This window comes from the organism of the source record quoted next, unplaced genomic scaffold, assembly GCF_019419815.1.
Source record: "Pyrus x bretschneideri cultivar Hongxiangsu unplaced genomic scaffold, Pyrus_bretschneideri_v1 Contig8, whole genome shotgun sequence".
Taxonomy (NCBI): domain Eukaryota; kingdom Viridiplantae; phylum Streptophyta; class Magnoliopsida; order Rosales; family Rosaceae; genus Pyrus; species Pyrus x bretschneideri.
In genome coordinates this window covers 8,039,326-8,056,467 of record NW_025999820.1, presented here as the reverse complement: position 1 = coordinate 8,056,467, position 17,142 = coordinate 8,039,326, and the positions used below count along the sequence as shown (strand labels likewise).

The 17,142-nt window shown below is 39.2% G+C and overlaps 1 protein-coding gene across 2 annotated transcripts; it reads left to right on the top strand.

The window, feature by feature from the left end:
- The first annotated feature begins 10,212 nt into the window (after positions 1-10,212).
- On the top strand, positions 10,213-16,798 carry LOC103966731 (zinc finger CCCH domain-containing protein 44-like). Of its 2 annotated transcripts, XM_048575764.1 has the most exons (11): positions 10,213-10,599; positions 10,842-10,921; positions 11,031-11,215; positions 11,549-11,690; positions 11,763-12,422; positions 12,514-12,641; positions 13,107-13,166; positions 13,253-13,303; positions 13,521-13,591; positions 13,821-13,972; positions 14,210-16,798. In XM_048575764.1, exons 1-11 carry the CDS (start codon positions 10,241-10,243, stop codon positions 16,501-16,503), a joined length of 4,182 nt encoding a protein of 1,393 aa, XP_048431721.1. In that variant the 5' UTR covers positions 10,213-10,240; the 3' UTR covers positions 16,504-16,798. The 2 variants fall into 2 exon arrangements, with proteins under 2 accessions (XP_048431721.1, XP_048431720.1); XM_048575763.1 differs by having other exon boundaries at positions 11,549-12,422.
- Positions 16,799-17,142: the final 344 nt, after the last annotated feature.

Genomic DNA, 17,142 nt, shown 5'->3' with positions numbered 1-17,142 from the left:
GAAGTTAGAAGTCCATCAGTTTAGCATGAGAGAGAGTTTGCTTGATTGTATGGTGTTTTAGGTTGGACAATCTGGATTTCCTATTGCAATTAGGGGTGGGTTTAAAAAACTGAAAACCGAAAAAAACAGAGTCGAACATCGAACTGAAGCCGAAAAAAACCGAACCGAACTGAAATAGGTTGGTTTGGTTTCCGTTTTGGTGGTCCAAAAACCGTACTGGACCGAACCGAACCAATTTATATATAATATATAATTATTTATTTATTTAATATATATTAATTGTTACATCCCGGTCCGAGGCGGATCACTTCCTGAGCTCGCTCCACCACCGTAGCACGATATTGCCCGCTTTGGGCTTGCTATTCCCTCACGGTTTTGTTTTTGGAAACTCACGAGCAACTTCCCAATGGGTCACCCATCATGGAATTGCTCTCCCGTACTACTCGCTTAACTTCGGAGTTCCCATGGAACCCAAAGCCAGTGAGCTCCCAAAAGGTCTCGTGCTAGGTAGGGATGAGAATATATATATATATATATAAGGATCACTCCCCTGGGTAATGTGGGGTATCACAATCCACCCCCCTTAGGGGCCCGATGTCCTCGTCGGCACACCACGGCCAGGGTTAGGCTCTGATACCAAATTGTCACATCCCCGCCCAGGACGGATCACTTCCCGAACCCGCTCTACCACCGTAGCACGATATTGTCCGCTTTGGGCTTACCATTCCTTCACGGTTTTGTTTTTGAGAACTCACGAGCAACTTCCCAGTGGGTCACCCATCATGGGATTGCTCTCCCGCACTACTCGCTTAACTTCGGAGTTCCCATGGAACCTGAAGCCAGTGAGCTCCCAAAATGCCTCGTGCTAGGTAGGGATGGGAATATACATATAAGGATCACTCCCCAGCCCGCTCCACCACCGTAGCACGATATTGTCCGCTTTGGGCTTACCATTCCTTCACGGTTTTGTTTTTTGGAACTCACGAGCAACTTCCCAGTAGGTCACCCATCATGTGATTGCTTTCCCGCACTACTCGCTTAACTTCGGAGTTCCCATGGAACCCGAAGCCAGTGAGCTCCCAAAAGACCTCGTGCTAGGTAGGGATGAGAATATACATATAAAGATCACTTCCCTGGACGATATGGGATATCACATTAATTATATAAATCATACACAAATACTCAAAACTTGGAGGTTAAAGGTTTTGAACCCCTTATCTCCTGGTTGAGGAGTATTTGCTTAAGCCAACTTGACAACAAGCTTTGTATGCTATAATCGTATTAGTAAAATATTTATACTGATTATGGATCTTTAATTTTTTATAACATTTCTAAACACAAAACCCTAGTCGTCCACCCATTTATTCCCATTTCATCTTCTTAGTCTAACTTCTCAACCTCTCTCTCTCTCCCACCGTCAAGAATCTATCTCTCCCACCGCTGCGATACCTGATTCAAGAAGTTCAGGTTCATAAACGTTGCTCTCGCTGTATCAATTTCATCGATTTTTTCCCCAATCTTGTAAATCTGTTTATTTTGTGATTGAATGATTGGGTTCAGAAATTGGAATTGTTACCCTCTGCAAATTTGTAAATTTATTTTATCTATTACATTCGCACTCTTGTAAACCACGGAGAAGCCACTCGGAGGTGGTTCAACAGGTGAATTATGTTGATGTTTGTTTAATATAATTGTTTGGATTTTCTTATAATTGTTTAATCAATCTTTCTTTTTGTTTTTTGTGTTTTTTTATCATCTAAATTGTTAATGTTTATTTGGATTTTTGGTTGTGAATTTTTGAAGTTGCTGATGTTTGTTTGGATTGTTGGTTTGTGAATTTTTTGAAGGAAAATTGGCCGATGTTGTTCTTGGATTTGTTTTTGTGGAGCCCTATGTTGGTTGCTTGTCTGTTTGGCTGTGTTTGAACATGTCTGGATGTTGTAATCGGTGAGGGGTCGGTTGGTTAGTGGCGAGGGTTTGGGATGCTCGGCGGCGGGTGCTGCAGTGGAAGCTTAGGTTTTTTTTTCGTTGTATTTTATAGATTTGGCCTTTACAGTTTGTTAGATCTTTTGGGTTGTTTGGTAGGTCCTCTTTTGGGCTAGTTTACCAACCAAATATATATATATATATATATAAACAAAAAATAAAAAAAAGAGGAAAAAACCGAATCAGACTGAAACCGAACCGAAAAAAAATCGAAGAAAAATTGAACAGAACCGAACCGAACAATAATTTCGGTTTGGTTTCCGGTTTTGATCAAAAATAGAACCGAACGGAACCAAACCCACCCCTAATTGTAGTAACGAAGTTTATGATGGATAGAATACTCAAAGGAAAAGCTATGGAAGAACACTAAAGGTTGCAGGGGTGTTGCTTTATGGGCTTCGAGTCTTTGTGTTATCCTTTTTCTTTAAGGCTTTTGACCTATATTTGTAGTTGAATGATTGCTTCCTAAGAAATCTTTAATTGTAGCTTGGTCTCTTCTCCCCTTTCTCCTTAATTCTTCTACCACCCCTTATTTTGGTGCACGATGGCTAGGTGTTGCCATCGTGTGAAACCTGCATCATGCCTTCTTCCCAAGGCACTGCTTTTCCAGGTTAGTCTTCTAAAAATGCCATTTCTAGTAGTGCACCTTATGGCTTTTATGCGTTGATCTTCTGCGTGAGCCATTAATGCAGGCTTTACTAGCTTTTCACGTGATTATAAGGCTGAAATACTTAGTTCACTCCTAGCTAAGTTGGTTAGCTTGCTATGGAAAGAGGAAACTGGGTTTGGTTCACTCCCAGGCTTACCCACATGGGCTTCAAGGGTTATGGGCTTGGATCTTTGGGCCCCCAAGTAGCCCAAAGTGTTCCATAATCTTGACTCCACATAGGCCTAATAAACTTCCGTAACCATCCACACCACAATTCACTTGGCAAGCCCTGAGTATCTGACTTGGGCTTGTTCTAGCATGAATAGTAATTAGAGTGATAAAGCTTGGCATGATGAATAGGCATGGGCATGGCATGATTTATACAAGTATACGGCTTAATTACTATAACGTGGCATGGTTGTGGATATATTCCTTTCTCGATTCCACACCATTGCATGTATTTTGGCTTGGCATAAGGCTCATATAGTGATTTGGCCTCGAGACATGATGGGTTTGCATGTGACATTTTTGGGCCTCAAAACATACCAATTCTTAACCCCTTAATTAGTTTTATTAAGTTGGTTGTTCAACTAAGAATGTGAGGTGTATTAAAATTACTTTGAATTGAAAAACAAATATAAAATATATTAAGTATGTATATTCAACAATATGTGGGATGTTTTTTCTTTGCCATTGAACCGACTAAAATGAAAAATAAAATGAATAATGTCACTAGTTTACTTCAACCAAACCCAATGATTATCATGTAGTACCCAATCATATCGTAAATATATGAAAAGAAAAATGAAAGTTGAACACCCAGAAAACCAAGTTGAACAAACACATTTGGCCCATTAGGTAACTTCCAAATAGTTCGGCCCCACAAGTAACTCCAAATGGGCCCATTAATGTAATAAATAGCGTGTGATTTTTTTGGATTGGCGCGTAAATCGCAGTCGATGAGTTGAAATTGAAGGTGACGACGACGTCTGTAAAATTTGCAAAGCTGAATATTCATGTCAACTAATTGATTGATTTACACCGATACAATGTACAACAAGAAAACAACAATTCTTTCTTGGAAATGGATACCTCCAACCCGGGTCCCCGGAAAGGGGATTTTTTCTGAATTCACTTTGCTGGAATCATAAGGATTTTCACATTCTAGTTGTTCATCGTATATTGTGCGATCAATTTTTATCAGATATTATTTGTGTTTAATTTTAAATAAAAAAATCAAATGATTTCTAACCACACGATGCACGATGAATGACTAAGATGTAGAGGTCCTTAAGATTCTCACAAAATGAATTCGAATGGAATCCAGGTCCCTCAATCCGACTCCCCATTCGCGCGCTCTCTCTCCCTCTTTCTTAATTTCTGCTTAAATTTAATTTTAAAGTCGCTCAATTTCTCATCACAAGAAGGCAATGTACATAAAATAATTATTTTGTTGTTCAAAATATTTATGACACGTAGAATAGTATTACGTAAATATTTGACCGTTGAACTTATAAGTTTGTCTAGTCCGGATCGAAAATGTATAAATATATAATATATTTGTTGATTGACCACGAAAAGTTATATTTGTTTGACTTTCCAACGGCCCAATGAATTGTTTTATTTCAACAAGTGCTATCAAATGTCACGTTGGATTGGGCCAAAAAAAAGTCACGTTTCAAGACATTAAATGTCATATTTAACCAAATGCAAAGAGAATCATGGAATGTGTTTCTAGGCCTGATAAAAGGGATTGTATTTGTTACGTTCGTGTCATTTTTTGTATCACACATATCATTTTAAAGAGTTTTGTCATGTAGAACCTGTTATTTTAACGGATTTTTAACAGACGATTTCATACCGACTTGATTTGTTAACGTGCCATATCGTTTTATTTTTCGTGTCGGATTGACAGGTAGTGAAGAAATTGTCAAACCTATGTGTGATATTTTGATTTTTAGGGAGGTTGCTTTCGAATTTAAAACTTACCGGTCCTGAAACAAAATAGCAAGTGGTCCTCAGCTTTTGAGTGTTTACATTAGCATCATCCGTGCCTACCAAAATGTGTTCAATTATTCACTAACGTGCTGAAGTGAAGATGACGACAAAAAAAAAAAAAAAAAAAAAAAAAAAGAAGAAGAAGAAAACGTGCTTGAGTGAACACATTTTATTTACAACCTTGGAAGGAAATTTGAGAAAGTCAAATTTTATACTAAGGGTATTTGTTCGTGATTCGTTGATCTAGTAATACTCTATCTTCGTTTGATTGGTTATTGTTCGGGCGAAGATTTCTCCGAAGATGGCTTCTCGGCTCTTAGCACAGCTCCCCAAGGGATTAGCACTTTGGATGTGTAGTTGGGCTATTGCCTGTTGATGTGCTGCAAGAAGAGGACAAAGTTAGTTTTGAAAGGTGCCTTTGTGGGGCCTTCGGCCTTGAGGCTCGCAATCAAAACTAACGAAGTGCTAGGCGTGCCACTGCTATCTCAGTATAGCAGATGTAGAACAAGTTTGTGTTTAGTCGATTACTTGCGCTCCAAGTTACTCGGACTTCTTGTTATCAAAGGATTGTCATGGATGGGTTAAGTCCACATTAAGTTCTTTTTCTTGCCTTGTGACCAAGGGCTTTCAATTCATAGTCTTGTATATTCGAATGAGGGGAGTCCAGATCCCTTAAGTCATTTGTTTGGTTCTTGATTGGTTTTAAATGAAAGCATACCCATTAAGCTGATCAGATCCAGATGCAAATGAGACTCTTAAAGTAGGAAAACAGATGTATATGACTTGAATACATTAAGTAGTAGATCTATTATCTTAGAAAACACACAAAGAACTTTAAGCAAGATTTCACCTTGTCGGGCAAGGTTGATCTTCTTGCAATCATTTCTCTTTGAGTTTACAGAGGTTTCCATGCTAAAAAGGGATGAATGGTAAATCAGTTTACACAAGAGAATTGATACTACACCACTAGGGGTGATAGTAGAGCTTTAAACTAGACAAAAGATAGCTTTTGTGAGGGAGATATCCTGAAAATGACTGAGATCTAGGCTGATTACAGATTTTGGATGCAAATCTGGTTTGAGAGCAGATTTTATATGTTTGTTTGTTTGATTGGTTGAGTGTCTTTATCTCTAGGGCCTCTTCCTCCTTTTATAGGCAGATTAGCCCGACTGCAGTGACTTTGCTCTTGCCTGAAAGCACTTGGAGGGTAGTGAGTCATTAGCTTTTTACTTGTATTGCCACTGAAAATTGTTTTTTGGCTGATTGTGAGTTAGTCTCCATCACTTTGACATTCAAATCATAGGCACATGACCTATGCATTAATGGGAATGCACCAATTTGTCTCTGGGCTTAATGCTTGGGCCTCGAGCAAGTCTCCCTTTAATTGGTATCTTTGGGCTTCCACTTATTTGCAGCCCAATGTTCAAATATTAAACCAAACAATTATTATATTTGACTCACACATAAAGGAAGCAGTTGTTGCATTTGTGTTAAGAAATGCTGGAGGGCAACTTATTGGAGTTGAAGCCTTAAACTTAAATGGTGTAACTATCTCGGTGGATGAGGCCATGACTCGAAAGGAATGTTAAGGTATGCCAAACATAGAGGAATAAAGAACATTATGGTGGAGGGAAATTCAAGATTGATTATCCAATCGGTGCAGGAAATTTGGGATACTTCATGGAACCTGAAATATATTATTAAAGACATAAGATGGTTGGGCTTTGAGTTTAACTATATTTAGTGGAACTATATATACAAAAAAGCAAACTTTGTAGTTGATGTCTTGGCACACAATGATCTCGCCTTATCTTTCCCTCTCTTTTGGGAGTATTGTTTATCGACTTTAGCTCATAATGCTTTTATATTTGATTGCATGAGAATTTGTACAATAGATTTTAAGGAAAACTAATGAAAATAACTTGAAAACTTTGAGTTTTAACGATAAGGATAAAATAAAGAGTAAAGTGAATAGTACCAGGATTGACTTTTTAGTAGGGGTGGGCACGGGCCAAGCTGGGTATTGTAAATCTGATCACTGGAACTGGACCTAACCCGGCCCGTTTCAAACGGGCCGGTTCATGAAGGGTCCACAGGTTTTTTTTTTTTGTTTTTTTTTTTCCGGTTTTGATCGCCTCCCGGACTCACTCATTCTCTCGATCTTCTTCCCGATGTTCGACTCAATCTTCGACATCAAGACCCTCATCCGCTGCGGCGCCGTTTCTAAGCAATTCAACTCGCTCGTCCCACCCACACAAACTCAAATCACTCCAGGACCTTGTCACCTTCCTCAACATCCTCAAATCGCTCTAGCAAAAAAATCACACAAACAAATGCACATATTTGGGTTCATATCCACAAAGAACAAATCTTTACAAAATACCAACACCATGAAGCAAAATATTCAAATTATATAAATTTACAATAAAATCGAAAAAAAAAAAATTAAAATGGAGGGGAAAGAAACAACACCAAGCCCTTTTTGGAGGACCAGACCTTGAAGAAGCAGCGTAGCTACACCCAACAAAACTCATCACAAACAATTCCGAAAGTACAAAAATTTAAAAGAAAAATAGTAGTCCGAAGCAAAAGGAACACCTTCTGTGAACTTAATAGCGACATGGCCTTCTGCTTCAGTGGGTATTTCACCGGAGCAAATAATCGAGTTCCTAATTGGATTCTAGGTCTTTGCTTGCACTCTATGAAATCCGCCTCCATCGCCACCGCTTTTGCTTCCACTCGGTTCGTCTCTGGCATTAGTCATCTTCTGTGAAATCGAGAGATTGAGAGGGAGGAGATCGAGAAAGATGAAAGATCGAAAGAGGAAAGTGGACACAGGATAGAGAGAGGGTGAGGGGAGAGTTAGGGTAAATGGGTAATAATAGAGAGTAGATCAAAGATGCAATGAACGGTTTGAGCCGGAGGCCCTTTTTTTCCAATTTTTAGAACCAGGCCGCCCCGACTCATTTTGTATTTGTAATTTTTGGACCTGCCTCGTACCCGCCCCAAACCGCAAGGAATCGGCCCGCCCCGCGGATCCAGGAACTGTTTGCCCATCCCTACTTTTTAGTGTAAAAATATGGTTTTTCGTTAAAGTGAATAGTACTGGAAATTTTTCGTTAAAGTTCCCTAGATTTTAAGCTTTGAATGAAGTTTACTTCTTGATAAAAAAAATAAAAAAAAAGTGAATTCGAAAATTATTCATTTTTTAATTTCTCATGCATTTACAACTTTACCGCCTAGTTATACGATTTAGTATTACTTTTCTTCAGTTGTGAATGATAGGTATTAAATTTCAATATCGTGATGGTTACGATACCAATTTCATTTTCTCAACTCATAGTGTAAACATATTATTGTATAAAAAAACTTCTCATGTGTTTATTACTATATAAAATTAAAAAATAAAACTAGTTTCTAAATTTACGATTTGTGAATCAATATATGAAAAATTAGAAATTAGAGCAACTGAAAAGGCTAATTGATCAAATATCCTTGCGTCCAATTTAACATGTCATAAAATATTTGGTTAAAAGTTTGTAAGGTTTTAATTTTGGCTAATATTAGAAAAAATGTATCTAAAATGTATTTATTAGGGAATATCTTCATTGGCAATGTGTTTATATACACCAATGCTTAAGTAAAATTCAAACTTTGGTTATTTATCTTTTAGTCACATTGGAAGGTTTTGAACTCTAGATTTATCTTATGCCTATTAATGAAAATAAGAAATTAATCTCTCAACCCACATCTAAGCCTAGTGACTTAAAACAAAACTTGCATGGAATAAATTAGTTGTAAGCTCGTCATTTTCGAGATTCGAACTTGTGACATTTCACTTACAAGTGATAAAGAATATCATTAGACTGTAGTATTAAATGACCAGTCAGTTGTGAATTTAAAAGCAGATAATTATGTGGACCAACAAAAATAAGGGCATCCTTCTAAAAGGGACAAGTAAAAAGGTGGCAAAGAGTCAAGTATTGTGTTTTTTGTTTTTTTGAACAAACTTTTTTTTGGAACAAACAATATTATCTACACTAAAGGGGAGGGGATATGCTTAACCTCACAATGGACTAGCAATAATGTAGTTGAAATTCGTCTTTGGCTAAAATTAAACCTAAGACCTCTCACTTACAAGTGAAGAGGAACGTTACTGGCCAATAGTATTAAGTAGGAAGTACTTTGTTACCTTTTTCTGTTACATAATTTAAAGAGAATGGATAGGGGACCATACCCTAAGTGAGTAATTAGAAATTAATACAAAATCTTGAAACATACACCATGTTTATTAAACACGTATTATTATGAGTAGTAATACAAAAAATATTTAAAATATTGAAAGAAAAAGGTTCCACTGATAAAAGTAATGGGCACCATTGTCTCTTTTGGAAGCAATAAGTTTCTGATAAGGCTGATCAGTTGGCACTAGCACCCATCTCTTGTTATGTATTGAAATACATGAAGGTATCTCTAACAAATAATCTTCAACTATATAAATCAAGTAAAACAAACTAAAGTATTACCTAACCACTCTCAAAACAAGAAAACGACAATGACTAACATAATTGGTGTCAACTTTGCAGAAGTAAACGCATGTGACTGTCACGTGCAATTCACGTATTTCAAATCCAATGTTTGCCTCTTTAAAATTGGCACTTTAGACACTTTCAAATGTAAATAAAAGTTTTTTACTAACTTTAAATTTTGTAGCAGTTTTCTACACTTGGTTAAAGGTGATTTCAAGTTCAATTTACTTCATGACAACAAAACGTATATTGTCATACATTTATGATCAGTTTGTTACGTAATTGACATATTTTCATTGTGATTTTGTTGCACAAACTTACAACAAATAAGTTAAGAATAAAGAAAAATTTCAGGTTGTAGATACTCACAATTTCTTTAAATGCGGGTATATTGTCGAAATGCAAGCGATATTGCGTCTTCAAATACGGTTAACCACGACGCAAAAATACGTAATGGATAATAAAAACATGAAAATCAAAGAGGTTAGGAAGCGAATGAAAGCTGTAGAAGTGACAAAGTGAGTATCGTAATGTTTAAAGCGTTGAACAAAAATTCAAGGCGGCCCCACATGCGATTACCTTTTCTGGGTGCCCACTCAACACGTGGTGCTCGAGATCAGAGAACGAATATGATATATGGACTCACAAGAGCCGCGTTTTGACCCTCTCCAGAGGCAAAAAGGTAATTTCCCCCGCCCGCCCCCTCCCTTTCCCTTCCACCCAGCCAACCGTCCTTGGTGTGAAAGCCCACTTCCTTCTCTGCCTACCCCAACAACGACCCCTCTCTCTCTCTCTCTCCTCTCTCTTCTCTCTCCTCCATTTTTTTCTCCCTCTTTCTTTCTTCCACCCAATCTCCTCCCAGGTGTCCGCCTGTCGACAGTGCCGTGTGTGGCCGCCCATTTACCCACCCGGACCAAAAACCCGACCAGATAATGCCCTGTCCCATACGCACCCGGTCTTCCATGTGCGCTGCTGCCGCTCCCGCTTTAGCTTCTCGTACTTTTAGTTCCAACTCCTAGGGTTTTCAATCTCTCTCTCGACAAATCCGTTCAATTCTTTTACTTCAATTGTAGTTTGTATGGAGCTTGAGCAAGCTCAGCTCGCCTCGGCCTTCTATGGACCCAGTATACAAGAAGACGGAGGCGGAGGAGGAGAACCGCCGCAATCGCAGGAGGTATTTGACCGGTCGATGCCGGCGGCGGAGGACTGCATGGCGGCCGATCAATGCGAAACGATCGGCGGAGGGATGGTTGTTGGGAAGGCGGGGCAGATGGTGGTGGTCAAAGAGGAGGCGGGTAAGAACTTGGGGAAGCGGAGGCGGGGCCGGCCGCCCAGTGGGCATGCCAAGGCGACGGCGGTGAGGAAGATGCAGGACGAAGAAGAGGACGTTTGCTTCATTTGCTTCGACGGTGGAAGCCTCGTGCTTTGTGATCGCAGGTGAGAATCCGGTTTTTCGCGGTCGCAGCTTGGTCAATTCAGTCCAATTTTGATTAGTCCATGCTAGAAAAGATGAGAGTTTTTACTTAATTTAGCTGATTTGGGTTATTTCATTTCCTTATTGGCAATCCAACGGACAGTTCGAGTCGATTTTATGTTTTGTTTTGCGAAATTTAGTGAATGTTGTTGTTGCTTATTTGCATTGTTTAATTAAGCCTTGTTTGTGGATTGTTACTTGTTAGGGGGTGCCCTAAGGCATACCATCCATCATGCATCAAGCGGGACGAGGCCTTCTTTAAATCGAAAGCCAAATGGAATTGTGGTATGTTGCACTATGTTAACCTACTAATTTGTTATATCCTTGGCAAGTTGAGTTATGATAGTTGTGTGCTTTGTTCACGTTTCGGTGTTTTGGATATTATGCATGTCAGGTTGGCATATATGTAGCAGTTGTCAGAAGGCTGCCCATTATTGGTGCTACACTTGTACATATTCTCTGTGCAAAAGATGCACTAAAGGCGCAGATTATCAATGCGTACGAGGAAATAAAGGATTTTGCGGAACATGTATGAGAACTATAATGCTAATTGAGAACGTGCAAGAAAATAAGGAAGGGGTATGCTTGAACACACTTTGTTGTATTTATTTACTTACAGTCATGTAGTTTTTACCTACGAATTAAGGATTCTCAGCTCTGTTGAATTTGGAGAGGGATTAGATTGATTAAGAACAGCATATAACTCTTTTATATCAAGAATGCTTTATGTTTTTGTTTTATTTCCTTCTTTAAAGGCTGACGCTGCAATTAAAGTGGTATTCCATTACGTTTTACTCTGTTGGAGTTTGTTAGGAAATGAATTATCTGTTTAGTTTTTTATTTATTTTTACAAACTTCCATCTGGGTTTTGCAATTTTTATCGTTTCCCTTTCTCATTTAAATTTTCTGCAGGCTCAAGTTGATTTTGATGACAAGAGCAGCTGGGAGTATCTCTTCAAGGTTTACTGGATTCTTTTGAAAAGGAAACTATCATTAACTTCGGACGATCTTTTTAAAGCTAAAAATCCATGGAATGAAGCTGCCGTTATGGTTGGTAAGGGGGATTCTTCAACTGAACTATATGATGGTAATAAAACAAATTCAGGTGCAGTCAACTGTTGTGCAGATCTGGAAGCTACACATTCAAAAAGAAGTAATAAAAAGCCCAGAACTTTGGACAAGGATTTGAGTGTTGAAGACACAGTTTGGGCGTCAAAGGAGCTGTTGGAGTTTGTTGCTCATTTGAGAAATGGTGATACATCTGTGCTATCTCAGTATGATGTCCAGGCACTTTTGCTCGAGTACATAAAGAAAAACAATCTTCGCGATCCTCGCCAGAAATGCCAAATTATTTGCGATTCGAGACTCATAAATCTTTTTGGGAAAGAATGTGTGGGTCACTTTGAAATGTTAAAGCTTCTTGAATTTCACTTCCTTATCAAGGAAAGTTCCAAGGCAGATAACATTATTAGCGCTGGAGTTGTTAATACTGTTGGCAGCCAAATGGAGATTGATGGGAACTATGATAATCAAATGATGATGGGTAATGATAAGAGGCGTAAAACACGCAAAAGGGTAGATGAGAAAGGACCACCGACCAATCCTGATGCATTCGCAGCTATTGATCTTCACAACATTAATCTGATTTACTTGCGGCGTAACTGGGTGGAGAATCTTATTGAAGACGTTGACAAATTGCATGAGAAGGTGGTTGGTTCAATTGTGCGAATAAGAATTCCTAGTGGTGATCAAAAGGAAGATATTTATAGGCTTGTCCAAGTCACAGGTACTAGTTTACACAACCAATGTTCTAAGTTATTTCTTATATTTTCACATAGGTCATGCAAAATTTGTATTGATCACATCTTTGTCTGCAGGTACCAGCAAGGTTGCTCAACCTTATAAAGTTGGCACAAAAACAACTGATGTGAAGCTTGAGATCTTGAACTTAAACAAGAAAGAGGTTATATCAATTGACGAGATCTCTAATCAGGAGTTCTCCCAGGTCAGTGAACTTATTGCCTACTCTCCTCCTCCCAGGGTTCCTTGATATAACTTATCTACACATGCTAGAATTTTTTTTTTCAGTAAGAATTCTTTTGGAACTGACGGTTGAAAAATAAGTGTGCATTAGTATAGATATCAATAATGAAAGCTCTTGGAGCCTAATTGTTTATTTGTACCTGCCTTTCTTTAGTTATGTGGACTTTAATACTAAAGGGTGCTGGGGAAGCGTTTGCCCTCACCATTAATGACTGACTTGAAACCTATATCCACACTATTTTCAGTCCTTTCTAGACATGGAAATAATGATATAACCAAAAATACACATTGAGTAAGGCATGCTAGCTTTTCATATATAGTTTTTATCGGTCACGAGACTGTCTGTTGAAGTGTGTTGCTCATGTTCTGATGCTTATTCCCCTTCATCCCCCTCTTACACAATTGTGACATTTTATTTATTCTACAGGATGAATGCAAACGATTACGTCAAAGTATAAAGTGTAGACTCAGCAAACAGTTGACTGTGGTAGGTTTGCATGTTATGTACAATATGTGATGTTCAAGATATTTGAAACTCCTTTAACAAAGGAATATTTATGCTTGGTGTTGCAGGGTGAGATTCAGGAGAAAGCAATGGCACTTCATGCAATTAGAGTAAATGATGTAAGTTCTGTTACTTGTAATTCTGAGGCAAGAAGAGGATACATTTGTGTTTTTATGGAAGGACTTTAGATGATCTTTCTTTTCCCGTTTTAGTTAATAGTTATTACTGCCCCATTTAAGTAGATTCATTGGCTTTTATTGTTTCTCCTAAATAAATCATCAAATGCTATGTCTGATATTGCTTTTTGGTTGGCCGTGGTCTTGTTTTTTAAACTAGTGTCTGGAAGCAGAGGTATTAAGGATTAGTCAGCTTCGTGATCGAGCAAGTGAAAAAGGACGCAGAAAGGAATATCCTTTTTTGTTGATTATTCTATGCTTTTGGTTTCTTTAATGACATTTCTTGCACATTGTTGTGGATTATTCCAGTTGCACTCTCTATTTACTCATTGATTACTTGTAGCACATTACTTAGTACGAGAGGCTGTTTCATGGGTACCTGTTACTCTATTCTTCATATTGTCTTGTGGCAGAGGTATTTTGGTCTAAGAATATCAAGTTTTCCTTGACCATAGTTTACGCTTAGGCAATGTGTGGACAAACTACAGCTTCTGAACTCGCCAGAGGAACGTCTGCGCAGATTGCGTGAAATTCCTGAAGTACGCTCTGATCCTAGTATGGATCCAAGTTGCGAGTCTGAAGGCAGTGCTGGAGCATTCGATAAGAAACAAGGTCCCTTGCATTGATTTAATAGACATGGAATAACATCTTGGGAATTGTTATTGGCACTCCAAAAATCTCATTCAACACTTCAAACTTTCTATTTTGGAAAGAAACATACACTAGTGAGAAGTGTAGAATGAGATTTTTGGAGTGCCAATAACACTTCCTTAACATCTTATCCATTTATCTTTTTCAAGGCTTCTTTTGGAAGTGTTAATTTGGTGTTAATTGCGCTGGTGTATGCAGATGCTAAGGTCAGACCAAGGAGATCTGGTAGAAAGGGAAGGACAACTTTCTCTCAACCAAGGGAAGGCGATACTTCAAGCAATTCTAGAAGTAAGGCACAGAAAAATCCGGGTAGAGCAACATTTGGAATAAATGGATGCAATACGACAAGGAGCCAGGTCAATCTCACTGGTTTGGTGGCTTTTGATGGGAATAATCAATCAGCGGTTGAATCCAATACACCTTCTGAGGTTGCATCAGAAAATTCATCGTTGCCCTCTTCTATAGTGACGAGTGCGAACCATTCTGTTGATGATTTTGAGACAGACATTATATGGCATTACCAGGACCCAACTGGAAAAGTTCAAGGACCATTTGCACTCATGCTGTTGCGTAAATGGAATACAGCTGGGCACTTCCCTCTTGATCATAGAATATGGAAGATAGATGAGAATCCAGACGACTCCATCCTTTTGGCCGATGCATTGAATGGACAGTATAAAGAACCATTATTGCCGCATGACAGCCCGTTACTTTCTCAGGGATTTACAGCTGCCTCGGATGATAGAAACAATGGTCAGGATGATGGAAGGAACAAGAGTATGAACACAACTCCAATAGATGTTAAACAGGTTGAAGAGAGCTGGAACATGAAGCAGGATGGCCAAAGTCTGCAAAATAGTGGCAACAGTGAACTTTTAAGGAGCACTGCACCTGCAGATGTTGTCAATTCTAGTGATGAACAAACTGGAAACGTTTTGCAAGGCCAGGATCCATTGAAGGATAATAATTCTTCGCCCAATCAGCCCCAAGAAAGTAGTTCACAACCTTCTCCTGCATTTCCTGTGAAACCATCTGAAACTTTGTCTCATCAAGAAGGGGAGAGTAGAGGAGAGGAAATTAACTCTGAGCAGAAGAATGGAAATTTGGATCCCCAACAGGCTGCTCAGGCTCAAATTACAAATGGACAGCGTAATGAGAGCCGATCTGATAGTGAGGGCCATTCAGGTCAATCTTCCGGGCAAAACTGGAGGCCTCCACCTGTAAGCAGTCCTTCAAATGGCCGTCATTCCAACTCAGATCTTGTTCCTTTGATTAAATCACTGGAGATTCCGGAACAAGATCAGAAGGAACATAATTTTTCAGATATGCCCTGTCCCACTCCAAAACCAAGCAATGGAGACTTACAAGGTCAGGCAGCTGAAAATAGACAGTCTGTGCCTTCAAATGTTCCTGTTCAGGATGCTGGCCACAGCTGGAGCACCTCTTCTAGTTTAGTGGGTGGTGGGGCACCACTTCCGGAAGTAGGTGATGACTGGGCCAAACCATCTTCTATAGAGGAATGGGAATCCAGTCTTGTCTCTGCATCTTCTTTTAAACCAAGTGAGATGAATCAGTTTACGGAACCAACTGAATTTTGTACTTTACCTGATGAATCAGTTTCAGATCTTCTGGCTGAAGTTGAAGCAATGGAGACTCTCAGCAGCTTGGCTACCCCGACTTCAATCATGAATTGTCGAGGGGACTTTACAGAGGGTTCAAAAAATGATAGTTTCAGTTCTGTAGATGGATTCAGCCCAGCACCTGACCTTGGAAAAGGTGATGCTTTGAGCTCCACTGGTGATTTACGGGCTTCCATGGCGACAGATGAACCACTTGGGGTATGTCAGGGAAATGCACTTGATTTGAGCTCCACTTTACAGGTTTCCATGGTGACAGACGAACCAGTTGGGGCATGTCAGGGAAATGCTCTTGGTCTAAAAAACAGATCTGGTGTACATTCGTCCACAAGCCCCGAAATGGAGGGAGACAGAAAGTACAGTGATGTTTCAGTTAACCAATTTGAGGCAGGGACAGAGATGCGAACCACTGCACCATCGGACATGGACAATCATTGGAACAATAGGTCAGAAACCACAGGAAGGAGTTGGGAAGCAGTTCAGCCAGTTCCAATAAATGCAAACATGGGACGGGGAGGACCAGACCAAAGAAGTGTAAACCTGGGTTGGGGAGGTGGTCAGGGGATACCACAAGGAAACACGAGTTTACATCCAGGTCATCAGTTGCCCGCCGGGAGAATGTGGGAAAGCCAACCAAGGTACGGCGGAGAAAGGTTATTGGGTCCAAGAGATCGTGGTTTCCAGAGTAGGGATTTAGGTATGGTTAGGGGTAGGTTTGGATGGAACAGGCAGACAATGCATGGAAATGGAAATGGAAGTTCGTTGAGGCCTCCTCCCAAAGGGCAGCGGGTTTGTAAATATTACGAGAGCGGCCACTGCAAGAAGGGAGCATCCTGTGATTATCTGCACCCCTGATTTTTGGGTCTCAATTCTCAAACGACAAGATTAGACACATTTAATTATGTAATCATTGCTCATAATTAGGAGGCTCTTTGTTGCCAATTGCTGTAATTTAACATGTAAACGTAACTTACGTAAGCCGTCCAAGTGGCTTAAGTGAATAATTATTATTTTTGGGGGATAGATTTAGCATAGCTTTGGAGTACCGTATTATTTGTGGTATTCATTCTATGTTTCATGTAATATCTGACGTCCACAATGGACCTTTTACGTTTTACCAACTCAGACAAGTAAATTCCTTTGTGTTTTCTTTTCTTCCTTTTAAACGAATGAAAGTGGTTTTAGATAAAATGTTTTGGAACCAAACTTTAATAAAAATCCAAATTAAGTGCTTCCAGCAAACAACATATAATAGGTGCTTTTAACAGAAAGCATCTCAATTGCCTAAAAGTGATTTCAGTCATATGAAAGTACTTGCCAAAGGAATCCTAAATTTTTCTTAAATGTCAACTCCATCCCATCATACGTAAAATGTGGGTCATTTAGCAATGTCAACTTACATCGCTGGCCACCGGAGTGAAACATACGGAGTCAATTGGCCGGAAGGGTTAATACACATGAATAACTTTCACATTTGTGTACAGTTTTTTTTTT

Excerpts from the sequence above, each read along its gene's own strand:
- LOC103966731 (XM_048575763.1), top strand. The coding sequence starts at position 10,241 with ATGGAGCTTGAGCAAGCTCAGCTCGCCTCGGCCTTCTATGGACCCAGT. Across the intron at positions 10,922-11,030 it reads GAAAGCCAAATGGAATTGTG|GTTGGCATATATGTAGCAGT; the intron begins GTATGTTGCACT and ends TATGCATGTCAG. Across the intron at positions 13,167-13,252 it reads TCAGCAAACAGTTGACTGTG|GGTGAGATTCAGGAGAAAGC; the intron begins GTAGGTTTGCAT and ends TTGGTGTTGCAG.